Source organism: Parus major, chromosome 3 (assembly GCF_001522545.3).
Source record: "Parus major isolate Abel chromosome 3, Parus_major1.1, whole genome shotgun sequence".
Lineage (NCBI taxonomy): Eukaryota > Metazoa > Chordata > Aves > Passeriformes > Paridae > Parus > Parus major.
Window position 1 is genome coordinate 109,561,725 of NC_031770.1, and position 20,992 is coordinate 109,582,716.

General features: G+C 44.0%; 1 protein-coding gene across 1 annotated transcript in view; it reads right to left on the bottom strand.

The window, feature by feature from the left end:
• The window catches only part of PKHD1 (PKHD1 ciliary IPT domain containing fibrocystin/polyductin), a 245,082-nt gene extending 226,342 nt beyond the window's left edge, over window positions 1-18,740 (bottom strand). The window contains exons 1-17 of the mRNA XM_033512946.1: window positions 18,019-18,740; window positions 17,676-17,782; window positions 16,558-16,635; window positions 15,442-15,586; window positions 14,399-14,492; window positions 11,651-11,708; window positions 10,714-10,792; window positions 8,750-8,824; window positions 7,975-8,039; window positions 7,319-7,358; window positions 6,400-6,470; window positions 4,962-5,063; window positions 4,242-4,337; window positions 3,037-3,172; window positions 2,099-2,213; window positions 1,017-1,292; window positions 452-538 (exon numbers count right to left, since the gene is read on the bottom strand). Coding sequence (XP_033368837.1) covers window positions 452-538; window positions 1,017-1,292; window positions 2,099-2,213; window positions 3,037-3,172; window positions 4,242-4,337; window positions 4,962-5,063; window positions 6,400-6,470; window positions 7,319-7,358; window positions 7,975-8,039; window positions 8,750-8,824; window positions 10,714-10,792; window positions 11,651-11,708; window positions 14,399-14,492; window positions 15,442-15,586; window positions 16,558-16,635; window positions 17,676-17,727 — 1,569 coding nt within the window. The 5' untranslated portion in view covers window positions 17,728-17,782; window positions 18,019-18,740. The remainder of the gene's footprint in view (window positions 1-451; window positions 539-1,016; window positions 1,293-2,098; window positions 2,214-3,036; window positions 3,173-4,241; window positions 4,338-4,961; window positions 5,064-6,399; window positions 6,471-7,318; window positions 7,359-7,974; window positions 8,040-8,749; window positions 8,825-10,713; window positions 10,793-11,650; window positions 11,709-14,398; window positions 14,493-15,441; window positions 15,587-16,557; window positions 16,636-17,675; window positions 17,783-18,018) is intronic.
• Window positions 18,741-20,992: the final 2,252 nt, after the last annotated feature.

Sequence of the window (20,992 nt, forward strand, 5' to 3'; positions counted from 1 at the left end):
TATAACAAAATTTATCTCAGCAGAGTGCAAACTTCCATATCTGAGAGCTTTCAGGGTGTGAGACATCCTCAGACTAATGACTTGCATGGTGCCATCACTCAGGATTGCTTTAATGTTGACAAATTGCCACATCAAGAGACTGTGGGCTGCTGAAGAAGCCAGAGCCACACAGCACACATCTGGCCTCAGAGGAGAAGTCCAAGGATCTGGATCAGTGAAAGCCCAAGATATCTGGACACTGTGATAAGCTCAGAATACACCTGGGAGTCAACACTCAAGAAAAAAAAATCCCATTGTAAGACTTACTCAAAAAAAAAAATAAAATAAAATAAAAAAAATCACCTCTACAGCACTAAAATTTTATCTCATTTTCTAGGCCAAATCTTAACTTCTCTTGAGCACCAATTGTACCCCAGCAGAGGACCCCATGTCTCTGTTTAATGGCACCTACCTGGTGAGCTGTAGCATTTGTGGGGATCATCCTCAGCGTGTTGTTCCAGGAGATACTGAAATAACCTGTACCAGACACAGCCAACATCTGGCGAAAAAAAAGAGAAGCAAATCAAGAAATAAAAACAGATGCAAACTGCATGAGACACTTCAAACCTGGCATCTTCTGCTGAGAGGATTTTACAGCCAGCACTTTGCCTTTTTCAGCCTCTGTGAACCAGGGATCCAAGAGTTTCTTCAGCTACTCTGAAACTGCCCTCATCCTACAAGGAACAGGATTCTTACATTGACAGAGAACAAGGGATACATGACCTGTGCAGCTACAAATGGTCCTTAAAGCTCCTGATCTGCAGGAGTTTAACCATTAGGAAAAAACTTCCCTCATTTTTGAGTGTTTACACACACACCACTAATGTACGTACAAACCACACACAGCTTCAGCTCACGATGCTCTTCTCATCTGCTCCTGCTGCTTGACATCAGCTGCCTCAGGAGGGTGGAAACAAGGTGGAAACACACATTTTTTCACATCTAGCACCAGCAAGGCAGTAGCAGGCAGCACTGACCTGCACTTCTGGAAGATGCAAGGCACGAGCCCGAATTTCGTGCCTCTCAGTGTAGTAGCTGTTCACCACATGGGGGTCCAGCCACGTGTTGTGTATCTGGACTCCAACTCTCATCCCCTTGCTGGGTGTCTTGGCATGATGCAGTGCTTCCAGGTAGTACCTTGAACCAGCAGTTAGCTCAAATTTCTGGGATTTTGGCTGCCAAAGTTCACTCCAGTTCTTCACCCAGTTCTCAGACCACTCCGAGTTGCCAGCAGGGAGAGAAGCAATTCTCACCTGTGTGCAGAACAACCAAATCACAGAATGGTTTGGGTGGGAAGGGAGATCAAAAAACATCTCATTCCACCCCCTGCCATGGGCAGAGACACCTCCCACTACCCCAGGCTGCTCCAAGCCCCATCCAGCCTGGCCTTGGACACTTCCAGGGATCCAGGAACAGCCACAGCTTCTCTGGGCACCCTGTGCCAGGGCCTCACCACCCTCTCAGGGAACAATTCCTTCCCAATATCCAATATAAACCAACTCTCTTTCAGTTTGAAGCCATTAAACCAGTTAGTGACATTTCTCCAGCCCCAAATAACATTTAGTCCAATGCCACAGCTCCAAAAATAAAAAAACAAACAATATATTTGTGTTTATAACTGATGGCCATGGGTTGATGGCTCACAAATTCCTTCCTATTATATAGGAAAAGCCACAATTTCAAAGAACTTTGATTTAAGGTTCAATACCATAAAGAAGAAAATTCCTATGCCTTCCCCTAGCACTAATAACCGTTTCCCAAATAACTTTTAATAGATGTCTTCAGTTCAGAGAGAAAAATTCTGAACTGACAAAAAACATCTTCTGGAAAAGACAATCAATTACTCTGGTTGCAAGAATTACTTTTTTTATGAGCTATATAATGGATAGGACAGATGTAAAATATCAAAAATAATCACATAGATTTGACTCTGCAATAGATTCATAAGAGACAATAAACCAATCACACTGGGGAAATTCCTGCTTAATATCACCTTAATTAAAACTCTTTTCATCCTTGTTTTTCATTTCATCTAATTTTTCTCTACCAAGAATAATACCTTCTGTTTTGGATCTTGGGACAAACTTAAGTAGAGAGATGCCTGACCATCTGCCTGAATCCAGAAGGTGTAATTGTTGGTCTGAGGAGCCACAAAAAATCCACGGAGTCTGGAGCTGAGCAAAAACAGAACATCCATAATATACAAAGAGTTACAGCAAAAAAAACCCCAAACAACACACCTCACCTTCACAGGTACACTGAGTAACAAGAAAACATCTTTAAACCATTTTAAGAAAGAAAATCTTGCTATTTTTCAAGCTGAAGTAACCTCAAAATGACCCAATTTCACATTAAATGTCAATTATGCTTCACAAAAGTTTCAAAAAGGAAAGACAAAACAGTTCAATGAAACTAAGTATGATTTTGTTGCACTTAAGTGCATTTCTCCTCAAACAAAGTCTTAACCCTGAACATGAAGGAAAAAGTCAAAACCACACTCAGAATCAAACTAAAACAGAGAAGTGGCAGAAAAATGTAAGAATTCATGCACATTGCACAGATTTTCAAGGTCATATCTGAAGAGGCAATAGGAACCAACACAATTCAGGAACTTATTTATTTGTATTAACTCCACTTTTGCTGCCAGCATCAGCTGAGAATCTGCCCCTTCACACCTGACCAGAGCTCCAGCCCAAAACAGCCTCAAATTGGAGCTCCTTCTACTTCCAGAGTAATTTTTATTTTTTTTCTCTGGTATTTCAGCATAACTAGGCCAGGTAGAGCAGAAATACTGAGGGAAGTCAAAAGGCAGAAAAAATAAAGCACTTCACTGCATATTTTAAGCTTCAAAAGGACCTCGGAGCAAAGGGTTTGCTTTGATTTATAGGAGCTATGCAGTGAGGCTCTGCTGTAAAGAGCTGTCAGGTGTTTTTGCTGCACCTTACACTGCTAAAGGTGATTGCCATGGCTTCATCTCTTTTTAAGATCACTGAGTACCTGAAGGACTTCTTTGCCCCAGACAGAAACCTTACTGGGGAGCTGGCATTAGGTACAAACTGCCATCTGTATCCAGGACCTGCTTCTGTCAGATCAGAGGCATCATCCCAGACTTCAAAGAGAAGCCCTCTGTTTCCTAGAAAGTTAAAACAAAAGTATTCTCAGCAGCAGCCAGCAGAAATCCCACAGCACATGCTGGAGTCAGTGCTGTAGGAGGCAGGCCAGAGAGAAAATTTTAATAATAAATTGGCTCTGTTTGTGGGGTATTCTGCAGTCTGAGGCAGAACACAGATCTCACTATAGGGAATTTGTTTTACCTTGAAAGCCTCCACCAGAAATAACAAAACTTTGCAGAGAGAACATCCAGCCTCTCACATGTCTGCTCTTGCAGGAAGAGGCACTGAGATGACCCACAGTCAAAGTTAAGCCTCATTTTATGCACTGAAGTCTCCTACTGCAATGCTCCACTCCAGGAGTGTCCCCAGAAGCCTCTTCAGTAGCTCCAGTTCAGCTATCCTTCCTCTAAATGTTATCCACCCATTTTTCCCATCATTTTCTACAGCCATGCACACCAGTCTGATCTTCCTCCCACCAGCTCCTGTCTGCACATGGTGAGCTGAACTCTCCACCTTGGTTTTCCTGCCTACAGAATCACAGAATGGTTTGGAAGGCACAGTTCAAGTTTATCCAGCCCAACCTCCTGCCAGGAGCAGGGACATCTCCAAACAGAGCAGGTTGCCTTGAATGTTTGCAGGGATGGAGCATCCACCACCTTTCTGGGCAAACTGTGCCATGGACTCACCCCCTTCTTTGTAAAAAAATACCTTCCTTAGAAATAATTTAAATAGCATTTAATTTAAAACCATCACCCCCTGTCCTATTATTAATAAAAGTCCCTAATAAAAGTTTATCCCCATGTTTCTGAAAGCCCCTTTTAGGTACTGGAAAGGGATCTCAGGTGTCCCTGGAGCCTTTTTTTCTCCAGGCTGGATAACCCCAGCTGTCTCATCAGTCTTTCCTCATGGCAGAGGAGCTCCAGCCCTTGGATTATTTGAAGCCCCCTTCCCTACCACCCCAAAAGACACCGACTTGCTGTTAAAGCAGTGTTTTGGAAAGCCCTGTTTCTTGATCTCATTCATCACCAAAGGGCTCTGCCCTGCATTTCTGTGTGTGTTTGTTTGTTTGGAGCTCCAGGAACACCTCACCTGGCTGGGGGGCACCAAGCCTCCTGTCCTTGCCCACAGGCTCGGTGGTGCATCTGATTTCCCGGGGAGAGACGTGCTTGACTTTACAGGGAACACCTGCAGCAGGGAGAGGAGACAAATGTGCTGTGGGAGACTTGGAAACACAGCTGAGCTGCAGCATAAACACATCTCAGAGTCCTGGGATGGTGTGGGTAGGAAGGGACCTTACACACATGGAGTTCCAAGCACCTTTCTACAGACAGGGTTACCTTCCACTAGACCAGGCTGCTCTGCTGGAGCTCCTTCAGGAACTGGAAAGTGCTCCTTGGAACCTTATCTTCTCCAGTCTGAGCAGCCCCATCCCTCTCAGCCTTTCCTTATAGTACAGGTGGTCTATCCCTCTGATCATTTCTGTGTCCCTCCTCTGGATTCATTCCAACAGGTCCATGATTTTCCTGTGTTGAGGAACCTGGATGTTACACTCTGGGTGGGGTCTCACCAGAGCAGAGAGGCAGAATCCTCTCCCATCCACCTTGTTCCCAAAAGGGATCAATATTTTGCCACAAGCCTGGTCTGGTACTACCAGCAAGCAGAACAGTTCATGCCCAAAATCAGAATAACTGGATCTTCCTGGAGATGAGTCCTACAATCCCACACTGGTATCCCTGAACATCTCTTGGGTTTTGCAGCTGGGGCCAAACTGTATGTTTAGGAAAAGAATTCACATGTTTCTGTTCTTACCTGCAGCAGTGACCTGCACTGGCTCCTCAAAGAAATCCCCAGTGACAGTGAGATCAGTGCCCCCTGCCAGGCTCCCTCCAGCTGGGAACACGGAAAATATCTCTGCAGGAAAAGGAAAAGAGGGATCTGAGCACCAGCCTTGCAGAGGTTAATCCCAGCCCCATTTCTGGGAAAGCCTTGCACTTGCACTGCTTCCAGCCAGAGCAGGCTCCTGTGAATGAATCCAGCTTCTCACTGATCCCTTTCTTTGGCAGCCCCTGGGATGACACCAGGAATGAACAGCACGGATAACGTGGCCACATGGCAGGGGGAGCACTGCAATGCTCGGGCTGTTACTCAGCAGTGGCTGCATCTGTTTGCTCAGATTGCAAACTGCCCTGTTCTGTGCTATTGAGGATCTCTGGGGGGAAAAAGAAAAAAAAAAATAAAAGCAGAATTAAAACCGTTTTGATCTGTTGACCTTCTCTGACTCACGTCTCAATTTAGTCCTTAGGTTTAAATGTTACCACCCTTCCAATCACCCCTCAGACTTCAGGGACAAATGGAGGGAGCTGAATATCTGAGTGTCCACATCATGACCATGAGATTCTTTCAGGATTTTATCTGTTACAGGTGTCCCATGCCACAGGAAAACTATTAATCTTTTTGATGACCACTACCCACTTTGCACTCATATTGGAGTTTAACCACCCAGTTCTACCTGTATAGCTCTGAAAAAAAAAAAAAAAGGTTATAAATAAGAAGATTAGGGATTTTGGTCTATACCTGCATCATTTTTATTAATTTATCTGGTGTAAAGACAAATTTTACAGTATTGACTACAGTATTTTACAGTACTGTCTACTGGACAGATCTAGCAGATCTTTCTGCTCATGCTCTGCCCACTACCAACTTCATGTATTGTTATTTCATTTTACTCTGCTTTGAACTGTAAATAGACACATAAAATTACCCTTCTTAAAAGAGAGTTGTCTACAATACAGCTTGAAATGTCACGTGCAGGTAATTTTTATGTACCTTAAATAAACTTTTTAACTAATGTTGCAGCACTGGGCCATTCACCACTTATCCAGAACTCAATTCTTGGAGTAGCTGAACATCATCTCCTCCCTGTAGCTGATGTGGGAGTTCTCATCCTGAAGTCTGCATTTCCAAAATTCCAGCCTCACCAAATACAGAGTGATTTAAGTGGGAAAAGCTGCTCAATGAGCAAGACCTCGACTCTGTAACTGATCTGAGAGGACAAGGAACAACACAGAAATCTGGTTGTCTCGTCATTTTTGATCTGCAGCTTTTTGCTTAGTCAAGCCCATACCAGGGGAGTGGAACACCAAAACAGGAGGACAGAACAGGATTACATCCCTGGGAAAAGCAAGAGTGAGAGGTCTTTGCTTAGATCACACTAGGGCCAGTGGAAGACAGGTGGGTCAGTGAATACCTGGATGAGTCTGATACAGGAAAAGCTCCTGTTTGGCACTGATGAGCCAAGCACCTCTGTCCACTGCTGACCTGCAAGAGAGAAACTGCCTGAGAGATGCTGGGCCATGTAAATAAAAACAGACCTTCATTTGGCAGGGCTGAATTCTCACTCTCCAGAGGAACATTTCTGCAAGCTAAAACAACTCCCTTCACCAGCACGTGGAGGGAATCATTCATGAGACCCCCCATCACATGGCTGAAGCACTTTGTTACAAGTACTAGCACATTGTAAAGTATGTTTTGACACGGTCAGAACCTGTTTTCACCTCCTTTTATGGTTAAATTCTTTCCCATTTGGATGAATAGGCAAAAAAAAAGGCAAAAGGATTTAATTCAGCTAGATTTAACAGATCACAGAATGGTTTGGGTGGGAAAGAAAGATAAAGAATATCCAGATCCACCCCCTCCCATGGGCAGGAAAACCTCCCACAACCCAAGGCGACCCAAACCCCGGCCAAACCGGCCCTGGAAAACCCCAAGGAACCAAGGGCAACCACAGCTTCTCTGGGCACCCTGTGCCAGGGCCTCACCACCCTCACAGGGAAGGATTTCCCCCTAATATCCAATCTGAATCCATCCTCCTTCAGGAGGATCATTCAGGATCCTTCCTGAATCCCCCTTGTCCAAGATAAGCTATCTTTTGTTTTGGACACTGAAGGTAAAGTATAAAACACCAATGTGGAAATGCTTTGAGAGAAAAATTCTCCTTTTTTTTTTTCTCCCCAATCAAACAACCATCTTCTCAAGATAGCAAAACCCTTTATCTAAGCAATCAAATCATGATTGAGGAAAAACATTGTTCACTCATCCTGGACTCAAATGCAGCTGTATTCCCATGTAAAACCAGAGAAGAAGAGACAAATTATTCTTTTACTCACTTTCCTTTGTTAAACACCGAGAAGCTGATGTTGTGGGACCCTGGGGGACAGAAAAATGATAATGTTTTAAGGCAGAAGTATGGAGTAAATCCTACCAAATCTTGTCCTGGTTCCCTAGGCCTCATTCTCCTTTTCTTACAACAGCAAGAAAAGTCTATTTTACATATTTAACTCACAATATCTTTCCCAACAGGAAGGCTGGAGCTCAAAGCCTCCACAAGAAATTAGAAACTTCTTCAGGGGGCTTGAAAGTGAGGAAAAATGAAAGGGATCCCCCTGCTACTGGAGAGACTCTGAACAGAAGGGAACACCCTATTTACTCCTCTAATAAAGCTCCAAAGGGAAGATCCATCACAGACAAGGAAGATTAAGGTAAGAAAATGAGCAAGGACCCCCGATCACCCTGCTGGCTGTCAGCAATGTCCACACCACGTGGTGGTTTCCCTTCATGCTCTCCCAGGCCTTGCAGGGGACACAAACCATGGCAGGGGCCGTGCTGAAGGCTGGCACACCTTGACCTGAAGCTGCTTTTGTGGACTCAGCCACACTCCAGCTTTGGAGACAGGACAGCAACTCATGACAGAAACCCTCATCCCTCCATCCTCTGGAGCTGCAGGAATGGCAGAAACCCACGGCTTTTACCCCTTTTCACCAACCTATGTGGTTCCCTTCCACCCGGCACTGCAGAGTCCCCAGTCCATCCTTCACCTGAACAGGGTAACTGTGGAGAGACAAAGGACTTCACTGAGCCCTGGGAGCAAAAAACAAGCAAAACATAGTAGAATCAACTAACCAATGGAAGATGTGGGCTTATACACCCAAGATAGTCATGGTTTGCTGTCTTTATTTCTTTATTTATCTTTGTTTCATCTTTAGAAACATGGGAGTGAAGCAGGTGAGATGGGAGAGGAAGAACCCATCTTGCCACTGATGATGAAGAGTTCAGGAGCTTAGGAGAATGTCTCCCAGCAGCAGTGCTTTGTTTGGCTCCCTAACATCTATTTCTAGAAGGTGATGCTGTTGGTGGCCTTCAGAACCCCCCCTTGAAATAAAAAACTGAGCAGGGACAAATGCAGGCAACAAGGGGAGGGTGAATAGAAGGACAAAAATGTTCCACCTCTACCTGCTCCTCTGCAGGTTCCTAAACTGTGAGAATGAGCAGGTAATTAAAACAGATGTGCTGGCACTACATCAACCCTCTGGAGTCATGGAATGACACAATTCCCATCGTTAACTCACATTTACATTCAAGTGGCTGAAGCTGCAGAAAGCCAGCAGCCCTCACCCACCCCATCACAGACCATAACTCCCCAGGGTCTGTCTCCACTTTAAGCCAAAGCAGAAGAGTTCCTCCAAAAACCACATTTTTTTTGTGCACAAGCTGTGCTGAGCCCTTGCACCAACACAAACCCAAAGTAAAGAAGAACTGACGTGCTTCCAGATCTCCTGTCAGCAAAAGAGCAGAGACTGCTCCATCCATCTCCTTCTGAGGTAAGAACAGCTGGCCTGGGCAAAAGAATAAACAGGAAAAATATGATGTGATGCAGATGAAAACCTGATCCTGTTAAAATCAGCAGCCAGCATTCATTGAGGAAAAACACTACAAACAACTTCCAGCAGAAATCACCCAAGCTCCTGATAAAAAATTTAAATATCTGTTCCTTAAAGAATCAATATGGGACAACTTCCACTGGAGAGGAGGAAGAAGGTGGGTGGAATAAATTCAGATTAATTAGCAGAATAAGCAAAGGCTGGCAATGATTGCTTGAGAATTAACAGGCAATTAAAGGAAATAGGTAATTAAAACCTGTAATGCAAACACTTTGTGCTGACCCATCCCTCACAGTGCAGTTTTCTATGGCCCATGTTTCAGAATGCAGTTTTATGAGGTTTTTTTCCTTAAAGAGCTTGCTTTTACTAATACAGGTGGCTGATATTGAGAAGATTTCCTTTTTATGAAGACTTAAAACAAAAATCAGTGCTTCCAAATGTTTTTTCAGCACCACTGGACCAGTGCATCCCATACAAAGCATGGAAAAAGGTGCAGAACACACTTGAAAGTATAAAAAAAATTCCTTTTTTTTTTGCTCCAGATCCTGAATCAGCATGACTGAGTGACAGAGTGCTCTGGTCAAGTCTGAGTCTCCACCTGGTACCTATTTCCTAACACACCAAAAATGGGCAAATTATTCATGTGAAGCTGCAGAGGGAACCTGTTTGGTATGCTGGGATTTTGAGGCTGTTTCCTTTTGGTGAGGCTGAGCTGTAAATGAATAATCTGGCAGCAGAGCACTGCAGGCACGTCCAGCCTCACCCAGACAGAGCAGCCTTTCTTCCCTCTGATCAAAGGTTCCACCACAGGCAGGTAAAACAATAATTGATACCAAACAAAGGATGCTGATGTGCACAGTGTAGGGGTGGCATGGCAGGAATCTGCACTGGACTTTCCTTCACAGGAAGGAAACTTTCCTTCAGCAAGGAGTTTAATCACTTAGCAAAAGACATTTCCAATCAGTTTGAGAAGTTAAAAAGCATCTCATTGTTAAATATCTGCTGCTTCAATTAAAAATTTAACTACCAAGGATACATGTCTTTCCTGGCTCCTGAAATGATCCTTAAACTCCCAGCAGAGTAACTATGGATTAATAGTTTAGCTTTAAAATACTTACCTGGGCTTAGTTCTTCACTGCCATTGGCACAGAAATTATAAATTAGCATTTGATAATATATCCATGCATATGGAAATACATATGACACACAGCAGGACAGTATTGATGCTCATTTTGGATTTACTGTGTTTAAACAGGCTGCTGTCCTAAAATAAGGTTTTTTTAAACCTAGCTGCTTTTCTCTGTTGCATGTTACCAGAGAAGCAACATAAAAAAAAAATAATTATCAAACCTCTGAGAACAAGAAAACAAATACAGAATGTTTAAAGCACTGAACAACAAAGCCTTTTGTCTCAAAATACTTCTCCTTAGTCTTCTGGCTCACCAGAGCATCTGCTTCAAACTAATAGGTTTTTTCCCTCTAAAAAAATGCAAATGGAAAGGGGAAAATTTATTTAACTTTTCGACTCTGACATTATTTTAATTAGTTAAATTTTAATTTGCTAGCCAAAATAAAATCTACAGCAGCCAGCTGCAATTACAGTACAATTCACACTGAGCTGTGATTGACTGTGCTGCCAGTAAACAAACCAACCAGCTTAATGGACCAGTTGCAATTAGATTAACAAAGTTTGCTGGAGCCCAACTCATGAGCTGCAATAAACCACAAAGGAAGTAAATGGCAATTCTGGGCCAACTGGTTGCAATTTATTGCTGTCGAGGAGGCTGATGGAAGAAATGCCAATTTACAGGGACTGCAGCAGATAGCTGAGTGTTCATAATTACCCATCAATATAATCCACATTGAAGTCCAGGGTCTCGTATCTCCCAGCAATTGTCTTCCCATGGATCTGTATTAAATTTCCTGTTTAAGAGGAAATGGAAATTGAAGAGACTCTTTTAAAAGCAGAGTTTTATTTGCAGATTTTGTGAGCTGAACAAAAGGAATTTGTGGTCTTTATGGATTTTGCAGAGGTTCCTGCACTGAACATACTTTCAGCTTTTACCATGGATCAAGATGATTTTGCACTTAATTCACTTTTCTCAAAGCACATGTCTTTGTTTCCCACCAAAAACACCCAAATTCTCTATTTTTTTTCTTTTTGCAGATCTGTATTTGAACTGAGCTGACAATTTCTCCACAATTCTTTTGTTAACTAAACCCCACTTTCTAACCCAATTCCACTGCAGAACCTCATGAGATAACCAAAATTACATGGTAATCATTTGTACACCTGACAGGGTGAAGGTCTAAAGAAGGACCTGGACATATCTGTGGCCAGATTTTCTTCCTGTTCTTCACTCTCAGTGGGAGGTGAAACATCCATCCAGACAACACACAGAAACTGCCATACTGACACCCTAAAGCAAGGCTTGAGAATCTAGGGCTGAACTACACCTGAAAACAATTGGAAATTAAGGATTGATTTAAATTGAGCCTCATCTGTGTGATATAATCATCCATGTGACTGTCTTGAACTCTTGAAAGACCAAAATATTTTGATTAATCTGGACTTTGAGGATCAAACTTTCAATTTTCTCTAATGAAACCTGGAAATACAGAAATAATAGAAATTGGGGGGGTTGGTGGATCTGCTATATTCCAGCTAATTTTTCAGACCAAAATCAGTGAATGACTTCTCATGTAACTTTAAAGTCTGATCCAAAACCCCAATAAGCAAAAGGTCTGTGTGGCATCACAGATTAAAGAAAGGTCCCATACCTGGGGTGCCAGATGATGGATTAATTTGGTAAAGCACAGGTGTCTGCTCAGCTGAGAACTGCAAAGAGAAATTTGCAGAGAAATGTCAGCTATTCCTGCAGCAGTCCAGCCCCTCCTGACGGTGCACTGCTCACAACCAGCAGCTGCATTTCAGAGACTCACACATCTGATCTTTGCAGCAGAGTCCTGCTCTGGGGAGGGAATAAAGAGAATTACTTCCCTCTTACCCCCTCTCCATTCAGAGCCAAGATTATTGATATTTTTACATCTTTTTTTCTGCCCAAATAGCCCACCCTGGCTTGATCCAGTGTCAGAAGACACAGTTTAATACATGCAGTGTATCAATTTTCTAAGTTCTACCAACTTTCTAGGTCATGCTTTAGCTGAAGTTAAAACCTGTATTTTATCTTGAGTGGTGACACCATTTTTCTTCCCAATATTATATCCTTTAGAACAATTTCATCATCACAGATGTGAAAAGCTCCAGCCACTCTTTGGCAAGCTTGTTGGGTGCCTTAAAGCAGTGGGGCAAAGACTTTGTCTTGGCCCATCTCACAGCAATACAAGAGATTTTTTGGGGGAAAGGACCAGCTTCACCTCTGAGGAAAAAAACCTTGAAAATCATCAAGTCCAACCATTAATCCAACACAGCTAAATCCAGTAAAACCTATCCCCAAATGCCACATTTGCAGGGCTTTTCAATCCCTCCAGGGCTGGTGTTTGACAATCCTTTGGGGCAGAAATTTTCCATAATATCCAACCTAAACCTCCCCTGGTGCAATTTGAGGTGATTTTCTCATCCTGTATCTTGTAACATGGCAGAAGAAGAGTCCAACCCCCACCTGGCTGCATCCTCCTGCCAACGAGGTTTGGAGAGTGAAAAGGTCCCCCCAGAGCTTCCTTTTCTCCAGGCTGAGCCTCCCCAGCTCCTCCCTCAGCTGCTCCTCATCAGAGCTGTGCTCCAGACCCTTCCCCATCCTTTTTGGACATGCTCATCTTCCTCACCTCCTTTATGACCCCCTCATGTCCTCACTGGCACTTACATGTGCTGCTCACAGCCCAAGAAATACCATACAAAATTAATTTGTTGCATTAATTCAAAGATACCATTGCATATGTCGAGTTTCTTCCTGAGCTTTCCTTGAAGCCCATTTCCCTTTCAGAGCTCAGCCTTTACCTTCCCTCCTGCTCATGTTAAAAATGAATGAGCAGCCACAAATTCCTCCAGCAATGGCTATTGGGGTGAGAGATACAAGATTTGTACCTTTATCTGTGATACCTGGCTCTGGCATCCAAGAAAGCACTGAATTTCATATAACACCATGAAAACAACTGTTAAATAGAAAAACTAAGAGTGTGTGTAAATTAGAGAGTTTTCTTAAGTCACTGGGTGAGAAAGTTAAACTTCAAGGTTTAAGCTAGTTTAGAAAATAAGAAGTAAGATGGAGGAATTAAGGCGTTGTCTCTTTTCCTTCTTCTTTCTTCTTCATCTTCTTCATCTAGAGGTTTTTGGGTAGTAGTGGGTGATTGGATAGAGAATGCAGCACACAGGTGTTGGGTCATTGGGTCACTAAGAAAAATAATTTACTTGGCATTTGTTAATTGGGTAAACAGACATATAAAAGACCTTGAAGAGGATCTTTGTTTGCCATTTTGCACTTTTCCATCATAGTGCACATAGCTGCTTGTACTTGGTATGCATATAATGTAGATGAAAGAAGAATAAACAACCAAGTCTGAACAAGAGAAAACTTCCTCTCTCTCATCAGTCTCAGTCCAAGGGGGAAAAAGACCCCAACCACAAATGTCCCATCAGGACAAAGGGCCACTTCTGGGGAGCAAAGGCAACATCACACCATACCCCAGGCTGGAGAAGATGTGGTGAAAGAAGCCAAAAGCAGCATGAAATAGGGGCCACAGGATGACCCAGTGACACTTGTGAGCTGCTCAGACTTGTTGCTGCCTGCAGCAGCTTTTCCAGTCTAAGGCGGAGGCAAAATTAATTTTTAATACATGTAGCTCCCAGGGCCCAGCCTCAAAACAAAGAGACACATTGTGGTTTATTTAGCTTGGAATGTGCCTCATTAACAGCATCCCCTGGTGATTTTTCATCAGCTCTCTGAGCTCTCTGAATCACCCAATCACTCTTCAGCTTTAATGTGCAATTTACTCAAAATGCTGGGGTTTTTGCTCAAAATTAGCACAGAGGTGGGATGTGACTTCCAGGCACACCAGGCCTCATCCCAAAGCACACAGTCATGGTTAAGGATTCTGTTCTGCAAGAGATTACAGATTCCCAGAATGGTTTGGGTTGGAAGGGACCTTAAGGATCACCTCATTCCACCCCCCTCCCATGGGCAGGGACACATTCCACTATCCCAGGTTGCTCCAAACCCTGTCCAGCCTGGCCTGGAACATTTCCAGGGATGCAGGGGCAACCACAGCTTCTCTGAGCACCCTGTGCCAGGGCCTCACATTAAAGACCTTTTTCAAACATCCAATCCAAACCTACTCTCACTTTGAAGCCATTGCCCCCGGTTCTGTCTCTAACATGCCTTTGCAAAAAGCCTCTTTCCATCTTTTTTTAGCTTTGGGTTGGAATTGAGTGGTCCTAGAGGTCCCTTCCAACCCAAACCATTCCATGATTCCATCCAGTTCAAGGTATTTCCTGTGACATGATGTTGAAGCTTCACTCTCTTCAATACCTTGAATTCTTTATCCTCACTTCTGTACTTGCTTGGTAATTACCTTGAAAGAATAGTTCTCTTTCTCAGTCAGATTGTTAATCACATGTCCTTTAAACATCACCTCCACGTAGTACAAACCCTCCTGGGGTGAAGGCCTAGGTGGAAGAAAATGTGTAATATTATAATATTTTTATACAAATCGTGTTTAGGAAATGCCAATTCCTTTACAGAGTCTCCATTCACTGCAAGTCCACTGAGACTTCCATAGAGCAAAGAAGCTTTACACTGTCAGCCCAAACTTCACACATATGAAGCCAAACTTTAAAATAACAGTTTAAAAGACATGTGGAAGCTCAGCAAGAGATCACATTTAAGAGCAGAAGGTGACAGGACTGCATGGGAACTCTACCCAAATTATTGTTAATGCAAAACACAAACATTCTCATTAGGCATACACAGAAAATAATTGTTATTCATAAGTAATAAAATAACCCAGAGCTGCCTGGATCTGCAGGGCATCTTGATCCTGCCCCATAAATTAATGCTGCATCCCTGATTCACACAGTTTCCCAGCACAGCACCCAGCAGAATTAACTCCCAGACAAATCATAGCAGCAAAATATGGAAGAGTTAGGTCCTTTTCAGACACCCCAGTTTTCCAGTTCAACAACCCGTGTTAAAGCTATGACAGGATAGAAAACAGGCAGCTTAAACTGCCCTGCTGCTGCTTGGAACCATATTTATCTCATGTTCTATTCTCTATCACCTTGGACAGGTCAAGGACACCAAAAGCTGATGGAGTCTCCTCCAAGATTTTCTTGGGAGTTTTGCTTCTGAGAGCTGGATGTCTACACACCTTGGAAGGTCTGATCTGGACTGCCCAAGAAGCCTCACTGTGACCCTCATGCCTCAAGGTAGCCTTGTGCTTCATGAAAGTTGAAACAAGAATAAATCAACCCAGCTTAGGAGGTGCTCAGTGAGGCCACAGTAGCAGCCACAGGAATTCTTCCAACTCCCAAACTGCCTGTGCAGACACTGAAGGAAAATGAGGATCCTGTTTGACAGAGGGCAAGGTCTCACCCCCGGTGTAACTATGGATCATACCTTGTTCTGCACTTGATAGTGGGCAAGTCCAAATGCAGAGGAGAGACATCACAGGGCAGCCTGGGCAGGTCTGGATTCACCAGGAACACCTCCAGACAGGATGCACTGGCTGGAGAGACAGATTCTACCTGGTGGGATGTTGAGCCTAAGCAAGGAAGTCAATCAGAAGAGCTCTGTGAGGACAGGATCACCCCCAGTTGCACAACAAGCATTTTTGGAGGTACAACTCAGCTTCTCTAGGAATAATGCTTAAAGCCCTTGATCAGTTTTTTTAAAACCATATTTGTGTCATTTCACGTTGTGGTGGTTTAACCCCAGCTGCCAACTCAGCCCCACACAGCCATTAAGTCACTTTCCCCCCAGGGGGATGGGGACAGAGTTGGAAGAGTAAAAACCATGTCCCCAAGTGCACTTCCACATATCTTTTAAATCCCCCTGGTGACTCCACCACTGCCCTGGGCAACCTGTGCCAGCTATCAATCTTACAGCTGGTTCAGAAACCAACTCTCTTCTCAATGAATAAATATTCTCTGTGGAAGAGCAGAACTAGCTTTGTACGCTTGGTTTTGGGCCCAAATGGACATGACATAATTTTCTGTGATTTTTACTCAGATCTCATGTTTATCATTAGAGTTTTAAGAGCTCCAGCATCACAGGACATATGAAAGAAACAGATTTTCAGCTTTTCTCCAATAAAAGGGCAGGAGCAGGGAAGAAATTTCTAAAAATTTTCTGCAAAAATAAAGCAGGCATTTTGACTTCTGTTGCTTAGAAATAAACCTTCATCAATAGCTTAGAAAATCATCATTTCAAGCTGATTTCATGCTATGAGTGTCATAGCCCATGGCTCTCTTGGTAGGGTTTGTCACTCCAACCACAAACCTCAGAAGGGAACTGATTATCTGTTATTTCTACACCCCTGGAAGTGTCCAAGGCCAAGTTAGATGAGGTTTGGAGAAACCTGGTCTAGTGGAAGGTATCCCTGCCCATGGCAGGGGGGTGGAATGAAATGATCTTTAAGGTTCCTTTCAACCAAACCATTCTATGATTCTATTTCAACACATACTTCATAAATTATTTATGAATATAAGTATTATTTATGAATTTAAAGCTCACCATCCATAGTGATGGAAATCCATGTTCCTCCAGCAATGCTGCCCTCATGGGGCCTGATGAGAGATGCTGAGGCTGTCCCTGCAAAAACAAACCAGCTCCATCAGGCTGAAGGGAAATGCAAACATCTAAAACAACTTATTCAGGATGAGACACAGTGGTCTGAGAGCTGCCTTCCTGTAATCCCATCCTTTATTTCATTTCTCCTTCTCAGGCACTCAAATTAATCATGTTGCCCATCCTTTTTCCCCCCAGCTCTCCCCCATTTACAGCTCCTCTCAGGGAGGTGTTGATGCCTTCAGGGCTTGGTGAACCAAGCTACAGTGGGAGCCTCCTGTCATCCTCAAGAATTAAAGATGAAAAAATCATGTTTGCTCCTTCATCTCTCAAAGAAATGTGTTTGAGGAGTCCTGTGCACCCTCCCAGAATTAAGGCTGCCTACAAAATATATCTTTTTCTGTCTCCAAAACAGCCTGTCCAGCTGTTTCCTTCTGAAGTCCTTAAGAAAGACAAACAGGCCTGGAAAATATCTTCATGATGTTAAGTCACCTATAATGGGCTATGCCATGTCTTTCATGAAGGCAACAAATTCCTAAGACAATTTAGGATTTATTTGGGGGACCCTCATTCTCTGAAGGTGAGAGATGAACCGGCATCTGGCTTATTTTCATGCAGCCACTGACCAGAATTTTCCAGAAGTCATTTTACAGTGATATCCAGTTTTCTGATTAAAATTTCAAGAGATTTCCAACTCTTTAGCTTTTTGGATGCAATCTGAACATCAGCACTGATCACTGAAGCCAATTATTGGACACTTTTGCATCATGAACCCTTAATATCAACATGCAAAGACTGACATATTTACCATCAAGTGAACAAAAAACAACAGGTATGATATGAAGCCAGGTAAAACACGGAGAATTAAAAATTAATCCAGAAATCTCTTCTGTGTCTGTGGAAATAATGCCATGGAAAACCAACAATAAGGGTGGACAATGTCCAGTGTGCCACAGTCAATTTCCCACAGTTTTCAACACCTTTTAGGGGTTCTTCTCCACGTCTCACAGACAGCCACTGGATTCCACAGGTGTGCTTGGAGACAACACCTCTCCATCACCCACCTGCCAAGAATATCAGGCCAGCACTCAGCAGAAATGTTCTCCAAAGGTTCATCTTGAACACTGGATGAGGAATTCACAAGAGTCTGGCTCCAGGACCTTCCCTGTAACTTTAAAACAAACCCCATTGGTATTCTTTGTCCTCACTGCACACCTGTGGGAGCAACAGCTGTGAACTCTCCTAATAATTTAGGAATATAAATATTTGAGTAACACATTGCAAAGTGCTCTGGGCAGAGGCCAGTGCCCTGGCACAAGTGAATGCTGCATTTCAAAGCAGGTGCAGAAAATATCATTTGGATTTAATTTTATTATCCCCTTTAGAACTTTTTCTGGCTTTACTTACCTTACTTAATTTGTTCTTCCTCCATTTCTCTGATGAGAGAAGTGCAGGGGCTCCAATACCAGCACAAGAGCTCCATCCCTTTGGCACCAGCTCTGCCAGAGGTTTCAGGCTGGGGTTGTGTCAGTCACCCTGCCCAGTGCTGAAACCCACCAGACAAGTCTCCCAAAAGGCTAAAATCCCGTCACAGACAGCTCAGAGCCATCCATTGAGGGTGCTTAATTATTAACCCAAGCTGCTTGCTGCTATTAACTGTTTTGTTCCAAGACTTTAATAACCATAACAAAAATAACCTGGTATTGTTCTTCCATTGGTACATGGTTAGGTCCACCAATAGGAGGACAATAAATCCATTTTATCCTCCTTTTTTCCCTTCTACAACATGACAGAAAAACTGTTTCTTGATACGCTGGTAGTCTGGGACTGACTTGCACAGCAAGTGGACTTCAGGGTTCCCTTATATATTATTAATTCAATTTTCCCATGGTATTCCCAACAGCATCTGCTGGGAATTCTGCCCAAAAGGTGTTTAGATCCCTTATCACTTCTCAAGTAGCTTTAACCCTGCAGGTCTTTTTCCCTGTGGAAAAGAGGGCAGAGGATTTTCATGGCATTATCATTCATGCCCTGGAGAGCCTTGGCTTCTGGGAAGAAGCAATCCAGCCTCCCTCAGACACTGAGCAGCATCTCTACTCCCACACCTCTGCCCTCCTCTGCTTGGAGCCCAGATGGATTTTGAGGGAGTCTCTCAATGGGTTGCTGAGCCCCTGCCCTGGTATGGAAACCTTCATGGAAGTTTCCACTGAAATTTGCAGGAAGCTCCCAGACCCCACAGCATAACTGAGGTTTAATGAGTTACCACACACCAAACAGCAGCAGAATGTGCTTCATGCTCTCAGCCCCAAAGGGAGGTGAAACAGGCTTGCTCAGGCCTCAATTCAGAGGTTTGGTGGCACAAAGTCACGGGCAATCAACCCTCAGGACAGCTCTGGAGCTCTGCCCAGCAGTGGAGCCAGTCGTGCTTGGTTTATTCTTAGCCAAGCCCCAGTGTCTCAGCCATGTATAGCAAATGATTACAGGAGCCCCGTGTGAGTTAACCCCATCAGTGATCTACACTCAGTTTACTCATTAGTGGAATTACACTGGAAATGTGGTCAGAGGGAAGAATAAACCTGAGGCAATTCTCAAACAAAGAAGTATTGCTAAAGAAGAGACTGTTCAAGGATGACAAACACAGCAGACAGAAGCAGGTGCTGGTAACAGGGTCCATCCATAGCCCCAAATAAAGGGATGGGCCAGGTGAAACCCCTCAGAAAACCCCCTGAGAAACAAGAGGAGACAGGGCAGGGTGCTCAGCTACAACAGGAGCCCATATCCAGCTAAAAGGCAGGACCAGAGCGGGATTACAGAGCAGTATTTCTACACCACAGCTCAGGGAGAGCACAGGGCCACAGATGAGGTTAAATTAGGCTCCTGAACCACAGCCAGGCTGGGGAGGGTGGTCCCAGGTGAGGCTGATCAGGGTCACTATGGCTTTTTGCTGCCCTCAGTGCTGCTCCCAACACACACTGTCACTCAAATTCTCTATGCCATAGTCAGCAAGAACTGTTAGTATTAGCATCCATAGCACTTTGTGATCCAATCCTAAGGAAATGTTTTATCCAGGAAAAACTCCACCAAATGTCCAAGGTTTGCAGATCAGAAGGATTTGGCTGAGATGAGAAGTTTATTCTTTGCAGAAAGTCACAGATTAAGTGAAACAATGCACAGGGAACCCTCCCCATGAGGGAGCTGAAACGTGAAAAGAAAAAAGGAAAGGGCAAGTCCAGAGGAGGCCACCAAGATGATTGGAGGGATGGAGCAACAAGGGGAAGGGGTTTAAACTGACAGAGGACAGGGTTAGATGGGATATTAGGAAGAAGATTTCTCTGTGAGGGTGGTGAGGCCCTGGCACAGGGTGCCCAGAGAAGCTGTGGCTGTCCCTGGATCCCTGGAAGTGTCCAAGGCCAGGTTGGATGGGGCTTGAAGCAACCTGGGATAGTGGAAGGTGTCCCTGCCCATGGCAGGGGAGTGAGACTGGAGGAGTTTTAAAGTCCCTATCATCACAAACCATTCTGGGATTCCACAGTTCCATGAAAAGCATTGTCCTTAATAATCAGAAATGCAAGCCTAGAATTAAGATGAGGAAAGGAACGGCTGTGCCACACAGGAGCCATGAAATAGGACATGTAAATACTCTGCCACCACAGGCTGATGCCCATTTTTAGGGATATTACCCACTGAAGAGGAAATCAGAACATTTTGATGAGCAAGTGCATGTTTGCAGACATGTGCAAGCCACTTTTTTCCTGCCAAAAGACAGCTCTGTGCAAAAACTTCACCCTTAGTTTTTTGTTTGCAGTTACTCATTTACAGGTTTAGATTTTGATTAAATAAATGGAAATAGCTCTATGGGCAGGCTCAGCATCAGGAATCTGAGAAATACTGCAGTGCAACCAGAAAGGAGGCAGAGCCAAGCAGGAGGGGTGAGCAGTGGCTTTTTGTCACTAGATGGAAGCATGGAGCCATCAAAGTGTCTGACACTTGACACACAGCCCCCAGGTGTCCAGGCTGCCACCGACACAGCTCCAGGAGTGTTCTGTGTTAATTCCCTGCGCTTGAGGGAAAGCCCAGGTTCCAAGCAGGCAGCACAGGGAGAGGAGATGTGGGATCGACTCCCAGCTGTGCATGATTTGGGCTTAAAGAGCTTCATTGCCAAGCCCTGTGTGTGAGAGACAGGCATGGCACTGCCCGTGAGGCCTTTTTCAGAGGCAGCAGCATGGAATGATTCCATTTCCCCAGGAATTGGAGCATTTCTGGGGTGGAAAAGCCTTGCAGTAGCCAAGTGAGGGGTCCCCTCATGCTCCCCCCTCTGTCTCACCTCATGAGAGGAACGTGGCAGTTGTTGGACACCACATGGCACCTCCCAGCCAGGAAC